General features: G+C 37.5%; 2 protein-coding genes across 5 annotated transcripts; both read right to left on the bottom strand.

Moving 5' to 3' along the window:
• Window positions 1-40: 40 nt before the first annotated feature.
• Window positions 41-2,619, bottom strand: npffr1l3 (neuropeptide FF receptor 1 like 3). The gene is made up of 4 exons (XM_073873750.1): window positions 1,748-2,619; window positions 1,381-1,555; window positions 829-947; window positions 41-175 (listed from the first exon to the last, which is right to left on the bottom strand). Exons 1-4 carry the CDS (start codon window positions 1,828-1,830, stop codon window positions 106-108), a joined length of 447 nt encoding a protein of 148 aa, XP_073729851.1. The 5' UTR covers window positions 1,831-2,619; the 3' UTR covers window positions 41-105.
• Window positions 2,620-2,771: 152 nt separating this feature from the next.
• On the bottom strand, window positions 2,772-14,957 carry arvcfa (ARVCF delta catenin family member a). Of its 4 annotated transcripts, none has more exons than XM_055207351.2 (17): window positions 14,600-14,957; window positions 11,934-12,071; window positions 11,118-11,219; window positions 9,917-10,811; window positions 7,731-7,914; window positions 7,539-7,674; window positions 6,931-7,099; window positions 6,738-6,755; window positions 6,229-6,300; window positions 5,550-5,677; window positions 4,469-4,619; window positions 4,089-4,281; window positions 3,836-3,947; window positions 3,668-3,755; window positions 3,453-3,529; window positions 3,242-3,350; window positions 2,772-3,160 (listed from the first exon to the last, which is right to left on the bottom strand). In XM_055207351.2, exons 1-16 carry the CDS (start codon window positions 14,618-14,620, stop codon window positions 3,258-3,260), a joined length of 2,577 nt encoding a protein of 858 aa, XP_055063326.2. In that variant the 5' UTR covers window positions 14,621-14,957; the 3' UTR covers window positions 2,772-3,160; window positions 3,242-3,257. The 4 variants fall into 4 exon arrangements, with proteins under 4 accessions (XP_055063326.2, XP_055063327.2, XP_055063328.2 ...); XM_055207352.2 differs by having other exon boundaries at window positions 7,539-7,656; window positions 14,600-14,956; XM_055207353.2 differs by lacking the exon at window positions 6,738-6,755.
• Window positions 14,958-15,785: the final 828 nt, after the last annotated feature.

Genomic DNA, 15,785 nt, shown 5'->3' on the forward strand with positions numbered 1-15,785 from the left:
CCGTATGAGATATAACACCTTACTTACTTACTAACTTTACATTGACATTGAACATTGCATTGATCTTCACGGTTTGTTCTACAGGTGACAGGTAAAGCTGTGCTTTTAATCTCCTGAGGCTGACTTTTGGGTTTTGGTTTGAACTTTGACTACTGGAACATGTTGAATGCTCTGCCTAGATAAAGAAAATTGGTTGCGTCTCTAAAGAAATTTAGTTATTTTTTACATAAGTTTACATATATCGCCTTCATAAGGTACTTGCATCTGCTAACTGGTAACATGTCAATGTAACTTGTTATAAACCTCTTAGACCAGTAGCAAACAACAACACAGCAAGTGCTCATGTCAACATGGTCACCAATCTGGTTTAAGAGCAGATAATGGCCGGCACAGATAACACTGAAGCTAACTACCGTTGCGGAAATGCTATACAATCATACATTTTAGATTAAGTGCAATGTTAAAAAGAAACCACGAGGTGTCAGTGCAAGTAATAGGTCGTCGTGATTTCACCAAGTAAGATGTGATCCTGGATCAACATTTTTTGTCAAATTAGTGTGAAATACTGCAGGTGTCTGATGGCTTCTTCTCATTCTCTGTACATATACACAATTACTGTACATTCCCGCAACATGTAAAGATGGCGTACATTCACGCAACATTCAGGCAACATGTAAAGATGGCATACATGTGATGGTATGTTTGGTACAGGGCTCATCTGTATTGCTGTTCTTGTGTTGTTATAATTGCTTCTATTGTTTACCTCATTTGTAAGTCGCTTTGGATAAAAGCGTCTGCTAAATGACTAAATGTATGCCAAAGACTAACCTGTCCACAGCAATGGCCACTAATGTGAAGACTGAAGCGCAGACAGACGTCCTCTGAATCAGACCACTGAGTTTACACTGAAGGGCCAACCTGAAATATACAAACCACAAGATGTCACATTAAAACCATACACACTGAATGTTTATAAGTTATTATTCATTCATATGTTCTGCTAGACAAAATAAACAACTTCTCATGTTGCATCTTTGATCATTATGCTTAAGATACAGTTGTTGCTTATTAATTTAAAATAGCCAATTAAGCTTTTTAACAAGCAAATAAACATCTCCTTTATATGCAAATGAGCTGATGAAATGCAAACACTGATCGCCATAATGATGGATTGTTGAAATTGAAGCTTAATTGTGCTGTCAATTATTTTCTTTCTTACTGCACTAAATGGCAGTGCCATTGTTGGATAATGCAGATTAAGGGGTGGTATTATTATAATAAGATCCCCTTCTGACATCACAAGGGGAGCCAAACTTTAATGATCTTTTTCACATTTTCTAGGTTGATAGAAGCACTGATGACCTAGTTTATCACTTAAACATGAAGACAGATTTTCATCATGTCCCCTTTAATAAGATTTTGTCCTGTAATGAAGTTGTCCACAAGTGTTGTGGGAATGCAGAAGATCCCAACAAGCAGGTCACTGATGGCCAGATTGAGGATGAAGATGTTGGTGACGGTCCTCATGTTACGATTAATCGGGGCGATCACACATCTACCAGACCGGAAAATAAAGAGAGAGAGAAAATAGTGCGGGATGAATGCTGGTAATACGGAAAGAAAATTACTTCATCTCGAAGCCTTTCTTCATCTAAAGCGAAGAAAGGCTTCATCTGTTCCATAAATCAAATTCTGATGATTCAGTTTTAATAAAAAGCTTTAAATCATTCATGTGTTCGTGTCTTACCTCCTCAACTTGAAATAAAGCCGCTCGTTAAAAAGTAGAAAAATACAACAGAGTCTGATAATTATGCGCGCTCCTTTCTCCATTAACGCTTCTGTGAGACCAGAGCGCGCCCACCTCAACTGTCGTGCGCGCTCCAGCAATTCTTTAAATGAGTCGATTCCTTACAATGATTTGCTTAAACTTTCTTCTGCTGTTTAGGAAAGAATCGATACCTTAAACGTCATGATGAAGATTCACCTCCAGCTCACTGAAACCTCAATCAATCAATCAATCAATCAATCAGACATCAGCATTATTTATGAAATAATGTGATTTTTTACAGACATGATGGTTATATTGATGAAAGTTTGTTCTCTTGTTCAACGCAGTGAGAATGAATCAGATGTTTCCTCACTGTGTCACACTGGCACCATGTGGTCATTCATAACAATTACAACAGAGACTAAAGTGAACTTATCAATAGTTGAGTTTACTGTGTGATAACATGACTAAAGTCTTTCTTTACTTACAACTATGAACCAAAAGGATTCGTTCAAAAGATTCATGAAATCAGGACAGAAATGCAGAGAAGCCCATAAAAGTCTGATTCTTGAAGAAAACATCAGAACAATCTTTCACAACACTAATATACATGTGCACACACACTACTAACATCAAAAATCACTTGATTGTTTAAAAGACTACGATTCAACACAGCGCCTGTTGATTCAGATTCACTGTAATTGAATCCCTGGAGTTTAAAACATGTTTCACTACAACCATTTGAAAGGCCATTCAATTAACTGATGTCATTAAATTGTCCACAACGCAACAAGTTGTTTAATTTCATTAGATTTTATTTTATGTTCGATGCATGAAAAGATATAGATTTATTAAGAAGGGATAAAACTGCTAGTTTTTATATTTCAAGCAATTCAATCACTGATGTTATGAAACAAGTTTAGATTTCTGATATATTAATCTCTGATAAACTCTTTAGTACAATTTCAGTATTTGCTGTTTAGTCAAATAATAACATACATCATAATATTCGGTCATTTTATCTCTTTTGTACATTAAAAGGCCCAAACCTGCTAAATGATTACAGAAATATCTAAAACAATATCATACAGTTTAAAGATTCAATAACAAAAAGAAAAAAACAGAAACATTGATACAAGTCGATCATAATATGACTACAATCTGATTTAAAACAAGACGTACAGTCAAATGATTTCTTGAAGTTAACAGTGAAAGTTGCCAAAGCAGCAAATGATTGAATTTCTTTCAGGTCACACACGGTTTAAATCAATATTTCATCATTTGGTTGGTGTTGAAATCAATGCACAGCTTATGATATGTCTGAATATTTCTCTGGTTTAATCGAGTGATGATTTGTGCAGATAATATCAGTTTATAATGATGTTCTTAAACCTACAAAGAAAAAACATATGAAATATATTACGTTCATAAGTAAATATTATTGAAGACACAGTGAGTATTTTTGGGGTTTACCGTGGTGTTTACAGTATCAGACCCATGAGTCCAGTGGCTGTGGTGTTCGCTCCACTAAACCAACCGCAGGTCTGCTGGTCCTGATGAAAGGTCTCTTCTCATTTACACCCTGAACATTTATAACATCACTAACATTTACTATGTCTCTTAGATTTTACATTTCATAAAACATCATGAAAGGAATGAGTCAAGAAACAGCAGCAGTGTGCACCTGAAAAGATTCCCGCTCGATCACGTGACACGGAGCGTCTCCCATCCTCTCCACCGGATCAACAGGACAGTATCCGTCTGAAACATTCACACACAGAAGCACTACATTAATCACAAAAAAACTGCACAAACACACATTAATAAATGACAAGTATGCACTTCTCTTTATTAATGGATGTAATGAGGCAGCGATTAAACCTGAGGCGTGATGCTGACCTTGATTTTTCTCCATTAATGGCAGTGTGATGTCATCGTTGCCTTGCTTCGTGTTCTTCTGTTTCTTCGGTAGACCAGAGACGGCCGGCTGTAACATAACATTAATATTCATCAGCTGGCATATATTTTCTGTAGTGGATTTAATGCAGATATTTGTGAAGTTTTTACCTTAAAGTGAGTTTTGTTCCAGCCGGCCTTACAGAGCGTCTGTCTCAGGTCTTTATAGGCCCATACGGTCTGGAGGATGTGTGATGCTGCTTTGGTCTCACGCACTGATTGGCTGAAAGATTTAAATATACACGCAAACATTCAATTGGTCAAGATGACGTCCATGCAGTGGAAATATTACAATGACATCACTTTTGTGGAAATGATCTGATGATCAGACGATGGGTTTGACCGCACACATTTTAAAACTCACCTTGTTCTGTTGATGGACACCAGTTTCTGGATTCCTTGTCCTTGAATGAGGAAGCGAGCGTTCTCCAGGTTATCCGAGACGATCTCCAGGATGGTATTCAGAATGGCCACCACCGTGTCTCCCTCCAGGTTCTTGGCGGGTCGCTGCTGGCCGCAGGGCAAATTACTGACCAGGTCTCGCATGGCGTAACTCCCTGATGGACAGGTGGAGATAAAGTCAAGTTGAGTTCATCCATTACACATATTAACTAATATCATTCGGATCATCTTCTGCTTGTTTGTTATATTCAAGCTTACAATAATGTTCAAGAGCTTTAGAAATAAAAACTATTAAACTTGTCAGAGAATATTAACACACAATGTGTCTGTCGTCAATCGTACCGATGAGATCTTTATTTTTGTGGTCAATGGCTAAATTTCGCAGTGCAATGGCGATGGCCCTCACGACTTTATCGGCATCAGAATGAAGGAGCTCGACGAGAACCGGCAGACCTTTCTCTTTACGTACAGTTGCTCGAATATAATTGGACCACTGAGAACAGAAAGACATTTCATTAGGAGACTCTTTCCTCGCCAGTGTTTTAAAAAAAAAGTTGCCAGCCAGCGCCAGCATTTTTTTGATTTTCACAAAAGTTGAATGCCTTCCAGAAATGTTCTTCTTTAAATATATAAACTTACAATATATCAAATGTAAGAACAGACCCACCTCTTAAATATGAGTAGGTTTCTTCAAAAATAAAAAAATTTGAGCAAAACGCTGAGATAATTGCATTTTTGTAAAGGAATTTTGATAAAAATCAGATTCAGAGCGATCATCAAAACATACACAGAGTTTTTACTGTTTTTGGATCAGTGGATGCATCAGTGTTTTATAAGTCGGGTAAGAGCGCCACCTAGTGAATAATAGCAGAAATATGGATTGTCATTGACAGGAAAGCGTTTTCTCTTAATTGACGAGATAACTCCTCAATGGCGAGGAAAGAGTTAATTCATGATTTCCTTAGGATTTGAAAAGATGATTTTATTTTAAAGCAACACCAAAGAGTTTTTTTTACCTTAAAATAACGTTTCCAAAAATGTTTCAGTGGTTCATCCACTCAAAACAGGGTGAATGGCACTTTCACATTCGCTTCGTAGCTCTCTATCGGCCAAAACCGCACTAAAGAAGTTTCCGACCGTCGGGTCATGGTCCTGTAGTTCGAGTGATAACTACAAAAACTTGCTTTACGGCAGACCTACAATCCAATCAGAGCCAGCTATGCTGCAGTATTTACGACAGTGCTAATGAACAATTACGCTTCCAACCTGTAGGGGGAGCAAAGAGCAAAAACTCTTTAGTGTTGCTTTAATCACTCGTTTCTTATGCAATACTTCAACACGTGCATAAAATCAGTGTGATTGAAACCCAGCTAATGACACACACAAACTCTCTCTCTCTCTCTTGTGTCTGATGTTGACTCACGGCCCAGTGTCCAGCAGCGAGGTTCTGCAGAGCTCCAGCCGCAGCCTCCAGTGTGTTGTGGTTCTGGCTGAGTTTAAGGAGTGACAGATAAAGTCGAACCACCTCCGGCTGATACAGAAGCTCCAACCCTGAATAGAAACAACATTCACAAACCTCTTCATGTGAATCATCATACGGTCAGTAATGTTCACTCACATTAGGGCTGCTTCATTATAATCACGGTTATTTAACACCATTACTCCGAGACTTTGATTATTATTTCACCTTTTTATTAAGTAAGTGTTGCAATAGGCTACATGTGTCAAAGCTGTGGTGCTGTACAAACACTTCAGTCCAGCAGCACACAATTTATATTTTAATCGCACAATAATTGCTTTACCTTGATTATCTTGTTTTTGTAATCAGTAATTAAAATTGAAAATCAAAAACAATGAATTGCACAGCCCTCACTCACATCAGTGCTGATCAACAAACATATGAGACACTAAAACAACATGAAACTGAAATCTGAGTCAATCTTCACCCTGAACCTGAAGATTAACTGATAAAGCACTGAGTTAGCAACACAAAGGTCATGGGTTTGATTCCTAGACTGAATAAATGCAGTGTCAGTGGTAGAGATAACAGAAACTCTCAGCTGCTGCTTTCAGGATCGGTGAGAAGAAAACACAAAGCGCACCTCTCATAGGTAAACTCCTTTTGGGCAAATCCACACTACTGACTTTCTTCTCACTCACACCATGTTTTCTGCCTGTGGAAAAAACGAACACACAAACACAACACAATCACAACACAATCACAACACTGAAGAATGTAAAGATGTCAAACATGTGCTGTTGTTGTCCAGAGCCGAGTGTGAGCCAGGGGAGATTGTTCATTTTTTACACATCTTTTTGTGTTATGGTTTTAACACATTATGTGTAATTTTCTGTGGATTTTGTGTTAAAATAAACACAAGTTGTGTTAAAAGTAACTCAAAATGTGTTGTTTCAATAATAACACAAAAATGGGTGGATTCTGGGACAACGCATTTATTGTGTTGTCCCAGAATCAATACTAATGTGTTGTTTTTAACACATCCGTTCTAAGAGTGTACTGTGACCGAATCACACACACGCGTCTGCGCGCACACACACACACATGCGCGTGCGCACAAACACACACACACACACACAGTGACAGACTTACACTGATGAAACCATTCCTCTGCAGATATCAGCAGCAAACAAACAAAAACACAAACAAATAGACAGAGTGTTTAAAGACACAAGCACGCACACATTTCTAACACACACATTACTGTTATTTGATTATTTAAAGCTCCTGATCTGCTTTACTTAACACAATCTTTATGATCCGTTTCTTTGAAAGATTGTCTGACCTTTAGTGGTCCGTCCACCAAAACAGTCCAGATCTTCTTTCTTCTTATGGTGACCACCTGATTTTGAAGTGTGATTGGCTGTTTGAAGATGAAACTTCTCAGCGCCGGGCACCTCTTTATGAACATGATATGACAGATTTCTCAGAATACAAACACTGTTCTCCACTGACTGTAACACAAAACACACACACACATAGAGATAATGAAATATACATGCCAACAGAATATCATAGAAGAGTAAAGACATTTCACAAAAGTATTTCATTTCTTCCCAGCAGTCATATGACCGACATTTAACGTTGAAATATGGTTGAAATAATGTCAGTTCTTGTTTCAACGTTGAACCTACAGTTAATGCTAAATGGTTGCAAAATGTTAATTAAATGTTTGTTGAAATAATGTTAGTTATTTCTTCAACGCTAATTCAATTTATAAAATCAAAAGGTAATTCAACGTTGATTCAACCTTGTCCTTGAAGTTGATTCAACAGTGAATGCTTTCTGGGTTTAATACAGATTATTTAATCCTCTCACTTCCTCAAGTTTTCAATGTCAATGTAATTACATGATAACTGAAAAAAAACCATGCACCATACAGTAACTCTTTACTTTGTTATTCATGTCTCTTTTAGCGACAGCGGAGTAAAGCGCGTGTAGCAGTGCGTCCACGAGTCCGTCACATTCCCGCAGTCTCTGTCGAGCTTCAGCGCCGTCTGAACTGACGTTCCTGTAAACGCAACACAGTCTGAGAGAAAAACACAAAACAACTCACAGAGTAACACAAGTGAGCTTCAGCATCACCTCAGACATCCAGATGTGTTCTTGAAGACCGTGTTCCACTCCGGGTCTCCGGGTCGGGCCGGGTCGTTGGGGTCGCCCCTTAAACCCGAATGTGGAATGATGATCTCATCTGTCAGCGTCTGCAGGCCGTGGTTAATGACGATCATCTTCAAAGGTTCATGAGAGGAGAGATTCCACAGCGTTCCTGTCACAATCATTCAGATTTAAATAATGAAAGAGAATCAATATACAGAGTTCAGATGAGTACACAGTAACTGAAAGCTTGATTTCCCATTATAGTTACAAGATGGACAGAAGGAACAATGAAATGAGTGGAAGAGGAGGATCTAAGAGTGCGAGTTGGTGTGGAAGTATGGAGAAGATCGAGAAGATATGAAGAGCAATAGCTTTGAATGTAAGAAGACTTTTATAATTAATACAGAAAATAAGAGGAAGCTACTGTAGCTGCTGCAAAACAAGTGTGATATGATGAATCAAGTAATAATACAGGCAGAAGAATTTTAAACCAGTTGCAGCTTATGAAGAGTTTTATGAGGAAGCCCAATAAGAAGCGAATTACAAAAGTCTAGCCAGGAGGACACTAGACTGTAAACAAGAGTAGTGGTTGATTGAGTCATGAGAAAGGAACAAAGCCTATTGATATTTCAAGTTAAAGTAAGCAGCCCAAGTTACATTATTTACATGAGAAGTAAAAGAAAGGGTGAAAGATGACATCAAAACTCTTAACCTGAACTGAGAGAACAATAAGAGATTCATCAATGGAAATAAGAAAATTTGAGATTTTGTAGATGAAGATTTTGTGCCTATAATGAGAAATTGTTTTATTGCCAATTGCAGTGAACCATGATTTTATGTCAATGAGACATTAAGTAAGAACAGATGGAGGGAGTTTGGAATGTGGTTTCGTAGAAAGGTAGAGCTGGGTGTGATCAGCATAGCATATGTCCAAGTGGGTAAAAAGTAGATAATAAATATATAATAAATAACAAAGGGCCCAGGACAGAGCCCTGGGGTACACCAGTGATAACAGAAACTAAGGAAAAAGTGAATGCGATTTATAGAGCTATGCATAAAACCATTTAAAAGGTTTATTGGCAATACCAATAGTGAAAAAACAAATAATAAAGAATATTATGAGAAATTGTGTCAAAAGCTGCACTCAGACCAAGCAGTAAGAGAATGGATAGTAAACCAGTATCAACTGCTATAATCATATCATTTGTATTATATATTAAATGGACAAAAACAGACTGTAATTGTTCATATTGTTCATTACAAGACAAATGAGTATGAAGTTGAAATTATTAAAGGTATTGCGGAGGATTTTCTTTTTCCGGGTGGATCATCAAGACTATTGGTCCTCCTAGTTGTCAATCAGGAGTGTTGCATTTTTAAAAAAAGTTGAGAAGGCGGTTCTTTTCTAAAATTCAAGAAAATCCTTCGCTATACCTTTAAGGTCATTGGTATCTTATCCTGGTTTCTTTAGAATTGGCATTACAACAGCTGTTTTGAGAACAGATGGAACAAATCCAGTGGTAAGGGAAGAGTGAATAATATCAACAATAAAAGGAGACAGCCTTAAAAAGGACAGTTGGTAAAGGATCAAGAACACAAGTGGAAGATTTGGATTGATGAACAAGTATATTATGAACTAAGGGTAAAATAAACTCAAAGTGGTTGTGAGGGAGCAAATAAAACTGAGACACGTGGAAAACTAAACTAACTTTGTAGTTAGATGCAAAGTTTAAGGATTTTGATCAATGTAAAATTAAAAAGTGTTTTTATGTACTGTATTGAGTAAATGCAGGTACTGCACACAAGATGATATCATAAATCCTGCATGATAACATAATCATTTAAACAAAGAGACATTCATTCACAAACATTCATTTAGATTTTTTAATCAAATTGTTGAGAAAGTGATTTAATTTCAGTTGTGTTGGTTTAATGTCTCGTCGTGTCTCTCTCTCTCTGCTCTCTCCTCCATCATCTATAATGAAAATCATTTACACTCCCTCATCAATGTTTAACATCCATGTTTTATTTATTTGGCAAGTAGATGTGTATTAAGCAGAATAATGTAGAGTCAGCTGGTCATGTTCACATCACTCTGTCAGGGTTAATTTTATGACATAAGGCAGCTGAATGTAGTTTTGTGTTTTTATAATCGTTCCCCCTTTACACACCTGTGACCAGCTCTCTGACCTCCACATCATTCGATCTCCTCAGCAGCCTAAGAAGTGCGGGTATGCCGTCGGAATTTTTAATAGCCACCTTGTTGAAGTTGTCTCTTCCGAAGGAGATGTTCCTCAGCGCGCCGCATGCTTTACGGTGGACTTCCGGTTTGGGGTGGTCGAGAAGAGCCACCAGGACCGGGATTCCTCTCAGCTGTCGGACCTCTTGCTTGACATTGTCGTTCTCATAGCAGAGGTGCTGCAGATACGCGGCGGCGTTGGACTTCACCGGGTCCATGGGGTGGCTCAACATGGCGATGACCTCTCTGAGGTTTGGGTCCCTCCAGCGAGGGTCTTTGCGAATGGTGTCCAGGCTCACCATGCTGGCACGTTTGTTCGGTATGAGCGTTTGCATCCTGTACAGATCCTGTAAATACGGATGGGCCAGCGGACCCAGGTGGTCATCCACAGAGAGGTCTAAGCTCTGCCTCGTATGATGAGTCCCGGCTAGGATGGGTACAGAGGGTCGCGGGTCTATGCCTTCCTGTTCACCTTTAGTAGAGTTGTTACAGGTGGGCAGCGTGTGTCCGCCTCGAGCGAATCCATCCCTGTGCAGCGGCAGCGTGTAACAGTTTTCCGGTAAGTAATTCCTGGTGGACAGATTTGAATACTGGTGGTAAGGGAACCTGGGCAGCACGGTGCTGTAATTATTGAGAAAGCTGTACAGAGCTGATTGGTGGTCCTTGATGTTCTCACTGCTCGGGTCGGAGGTCACACTGGCTTCAGATTGAAGTGGTTTAAGCACACATGCATCTTCCTTCTCGGCATCAGGAGGTGGAGATTCATCTTGATTTTGGTCATCTGGACATGTTGTCTGAGAGTCCTCCAAACATTCAGATGACCCTTCCTAGAGATTATAACAACACTGTTAAGTGTCCTACTGAGATACTATCACTGTTAGACAGTTTAATGCAATAAAGATACAGCTGATATCATCACGAGACATCTTATATTAGAGGATTTCAAACAGACTGAGTGAACACAAATGATGAACATCAGAATCATTTTATTATACTGTATGTAAACATTGGAGTCTGCCACATATCTACAATGATCTCTTTAATATTTGTTGTTTCTCAAAGACGATGAAATTAAATGAAGATCAAATGAATCCTAGTGAAATTAAACTTCTGAATAATGAAGTGTTTTGTACCTTTAGTATGTGTTCATGAGAGCTGCTGCTGCTGCTACTGAGTGGATTTGATTCGGAATCAGGACTGAAGGATTTCTCCGTTCCTATACCAGAACTTTCAGTCTATAGAAATTATAAAGACATTACCGAGCACACATGAGTATTAGATTTAGTTTAAGATGCCATCGATAAACTTTCATCTGAGGTGAACATAGAAAATAAAAGATTTGAACACTTTAAAGGGGACATTTCCCCCTTTTTTCACACTTTTTTAAGATGTCAAATAAATCTTTGTTGTCCCCGGGGGAGTATGTATGTGAAGTTTTATCTGAAAATACCCCACAGATAATTTATTATAAGATGTTAAAATTGACACTTTGTAGGTGTGAACAAAAATGTGCTTGTTTTGGGAGTGTCCCTTAAAAAGCAAATGAGCCAATAATCCAAACACTGATCACCATAATGCTGGTCTGTTGAACTTGAAACTCAATTGTGCTGTCAATTTTTGTCTCTCTCTCTGCACTAAATGGCGGTGTCGTGGTTGGATAGTGCAGATTAAGGGGCGGTTCTATTATAATAAGATCCCCTTCTGACATCACAAGGGGAGCCGAATTTCAATGAGTTATTTTTTCACATGCTTGCAGAGAATGGTTTACCAAAACTAAGTTACTGGGTTAATCTTTTTTTACATTTTCTAGGTTGATAGAAGCACTGGGGACCTAATTATAGCACTTAAACATGACGTCAGATTTTCATCATATGTCCCCTTTAAAATAATCTTCTAAATTTCTGGTAATAACATTTTTATTCATTATAATCTCAAGACAGAAATCCTACATAAGTTTCAGTGTTGGGTGAGTTTTCAGGTTTGATTGTAGACCCATCTGTCGTCTCTTCGGTGCTGTGAAGTTCTTCTGTCTGATCTTTGGCGTCATTATCTGAGGGTTCAGCTGGTGGTTCGTCTGGGTCCGGTTTCTTTTGGAGAAGAATAAGAAGGATGAATACACGTGACGTGACATTGACAGTGTTGTCTTTACAGTCAAACTCTCCTGATAAAAGTCTTTATAGTAAACAGCATTAAATCTCTCGAGATGCTTTGATAAAAATATCATAAATTACAGGCTTAAAAAATCACCTCTGCTCAATTTCTCTAAATAATTCTCATTCATTAGAGGAAGCGTTCACAAACACTCTTAAATAAGAGGAATAACTTTTCTTCAATGCTTTTGTGAATTAAACATGAGAAGTCCATCAAAAACACTTGCTGTAAACACTACAGTACAGTAACTACAAACTAAACTCAAATACTTAAGATGTCATCACACTTCTAATATATTTACAGTGACTCAAAAAAAACTTGAGACTTTCTTAAATGTCTGAGATTACGCAACGATATTCAAAGGAGACATTTCACAAGATTTTTTAAAGAATCTTTGGTGTCTCTAGAGTATGTATGTAAAGTTTAAGCTCAAAATACCCCACAGATCATTTATTATAACATGTTAAAATTGACACTTTGTAGGTGTAAGCAAAAATGTGTCGTTTTTGGGTGTGTCCTTTAAAATGCTAATGAGCTAATAATGCAAACACTGATCACCATAATGATGGTTTTGTTGATATTGAAACTCAATTGTGCTGTCAATTATTTTTTCTCTCTGCACTTAATGGCAGTGCTGTGGTTGGATAGTGCAGATTAAGGGCATGTGTTATTATAATAAGATCCTCTTCTGACATCACAAGGGGAGCCAAATTTCAATGAGCTATTTTTTCACATGCTTGCAGAGAATAGTTTACCAAAACTAAGTTACTGGGTTGATCTTTAACACATTTTCTAGGTTGTCTGGGGACCCAATTATATATAATATTCCTCTTGTTATTCTGCAATAGAGGACCATTACATCTCTCATCTACAGAACTCATGATATAAAGATGATTTATCTCTGTCACACACACACACTAAAGCTTGAGATTTAATACTCAGAGATAAAGAGATTCTGTTATTTCCTACTGAAAATAGAGAAACCAAATATGGGAAAAAATACATTTCTTTGGTCAAAAATATGTTATAAATATATGCTAAATACATTTAGTAGAAAGTAAAGACTAATTTAATATATTTTATATAATTGTATATAAAAGTTTGTTTAAAAATATAAAGTATAAAATGTATAAAATTTAACATTTTATTATAAATATATTTATTATAAATTTATATTTATTTTAATATTTTCAAACCTGTTATATTTATTTTTATATTTATATAACTACTTAAAAAAATATTTTTTATTAAATAAATTTCAAAATATACAAAAAATTGTCAAAAAAATTATATTAGTAAAAAAAGAAACATTTTAGCACATATATTTTTGGGCATTTTTTGTTTATATTGAAATACATTTAAAATATTATTTAAAAATATATTTTTGCCGTATGGGAAATTTCACGAATAAAAACATACAAAACAAGACTAAACATATTGTTGACCAGACATTTCCATTATTGATCACTGAACTATTACTAATATTAATTTAACTAATTTAACTCTTGTTATAATATGACATATTCACGGTTTTTCAGGGTATACAAGAGTTTGAGTTTTTTTGTGAGTTTTTTTATTTGTATCAAAAAAACAAGACTGAAAAATACTGTGGTATACCTTGGTATTTACTGTAGTAACGTTACAACACCAGTATAGTGTTTTTAACCTTACCATAGTAAATATCAAAGTAAAATACAGTATTTTTTCAAGTGGGTCATTTCTGATATGTTTATTATATGGAAAATAGGGTCAAGTTTAATATCCTATTTTAAGTGTCATTGAAAGATGTTGCTCGTGTGAACTTTAGTGTCTGATTGACTGAATGTTTTTAACCTTCTCGTGCTCATCATGACGTCATGTGACTGAACCTTAAAAACATTTACCGCCAGTCACGTCGTTGAGTCTCTTAGAGATCTGACACTGAAAATCATCAAACTGAGTCTTAATGGCGCATTACAAACACATGAATCAATCACAGAGCAAAGACAAACTTGAGTCCGATCCGCAGCTGCATCAGACACGAGCAGATCGAGCAGATGCCGCATGCGTTTGTATGCCAGTCGAGTTGTGCTGCATCCAGCCGAGCTACACTACACATCATCTCACAAATCAAACACATCAGTACTGAAGGACACACAAACAGCAGCCGTGCAGGACGTGATGTGCTGCAATTTACATCTCCACATGTGTGTCATGACATCATCCACATACACACACATGTGCATGCATGCAAATCTAACATTGACTGCTCAATACAGCAGCAGCAGCAGCAATGCATGGAAAGATCCAGAGAGACTGAAGCCCAACCCCTTAACACGCTGCAGGTCTGAATGCAGCAGATGCAGAGAATCAGTCAAGTACAGAAGATAAGAGAAGAGAAGAGAAGAGAAGAGAAGAGAAGAGAAGAGAAGAGAAGAGAAGAGAAGAGAAGAGAAGAGAAGAGAAGAGAAGAGAAGAGACTCACCTCATTCACCTCGACAGACATCACGACGGCTTCCACTGATTTCTCTCTTGATAATGAAGCTTTACTTCAGCTCACACATGAGCAGCCATTCTTTATCACAGCTCATGCATCCGTCCACATGAACTCACGTGTACACACACACACATACACAGACACACACACCCCCAGCCTCGCGCGTGCGTTCTGCAATAGCTGCTGCGATGTGATTCACGCGCTCTTCACGGCCCAGTCAGGAGAACGAGACCTCCTCGCGCGTGTTTGTCATTCTGTAAATCACTTCATTACCGCAGCGGAGGAGAGACGAGAGACCGAATTCAAAGAGCATCCAAACAGATCCCCTCTCACAACTCTCTCTCTCACACACACACACACACACACACACACAGCAGAGAGAGAGAGAGAGAGAGAGAGACTCATAACTCACAGATCATGAGCTCCATCATTCAAGTGGCACATATGAGAGCGGTTCAAACTTCACTTTGATTTTCATGTGACATTATTATTATTATTTATCAGAGAGGAGGAGCAGTTAAAAAGTACAAACCCTTTCCAAATTAAAATTGTGTAATGTTGCTTAACACAGACTAAAAAGGCTTTAACTGAAGGTTAGTTCCACAAAAACCACAAACAATAAGAAAACAGCATAAAGGAGGGATGAGATGATAAACATACTAACATCAGACTGCATGATGTGTGATGATGATGATGATGGTACTCTCCAGCACAGACACCATCATCACCCGCAGACAGCATCTGTCACTCACTGCTATATAAACACGCTCATCTGTGTGAGAGACATGAAGAGATTCATCACTAACATACAGTTACTAACCATTCACTATAAAGAGATCATCTCATGAGCAGGCAGTTTGAAATGAATGAGCATGATTATGATAATACATCGATCCATCAGTGGAAGAATATTTCAGACATGTTTGGCTAACATTTTCTGATTTTCTAAGTCATAATAATGACGTAATTATGTGAAACTTCTATACAAAGCAGTACAAACTTCTGACCAGAAGTGACCAGGTGGAGTTCACCAATCCAATGTGAATCCATCGCATGATTTAGACATTCAATGTGTCTGTGGGATTTAATGAAGAGATCAAGATGCAGAAGAACATGAGAAGATAAAATGATGTTGGGGCTTGAAATAAACATGATTTTATAATGAATTATTTAT

Source organism: Misgurnus anguillicaudatus, chromosome 12 (genome assembly GCF_027580225.2).
Source record: "Misgurnus anguillicaudatus chromosome 12, ASM2758022v2, whole genome shotgun sequence".
NCBI classification, from domain to species: domain Eukaryota; kingdom Metazoa; phylum Chordata; class Actinopteri; order Cypriniformes; family Cobitidae; genus Misgurnus; species Misgurnus anguillicaudatus.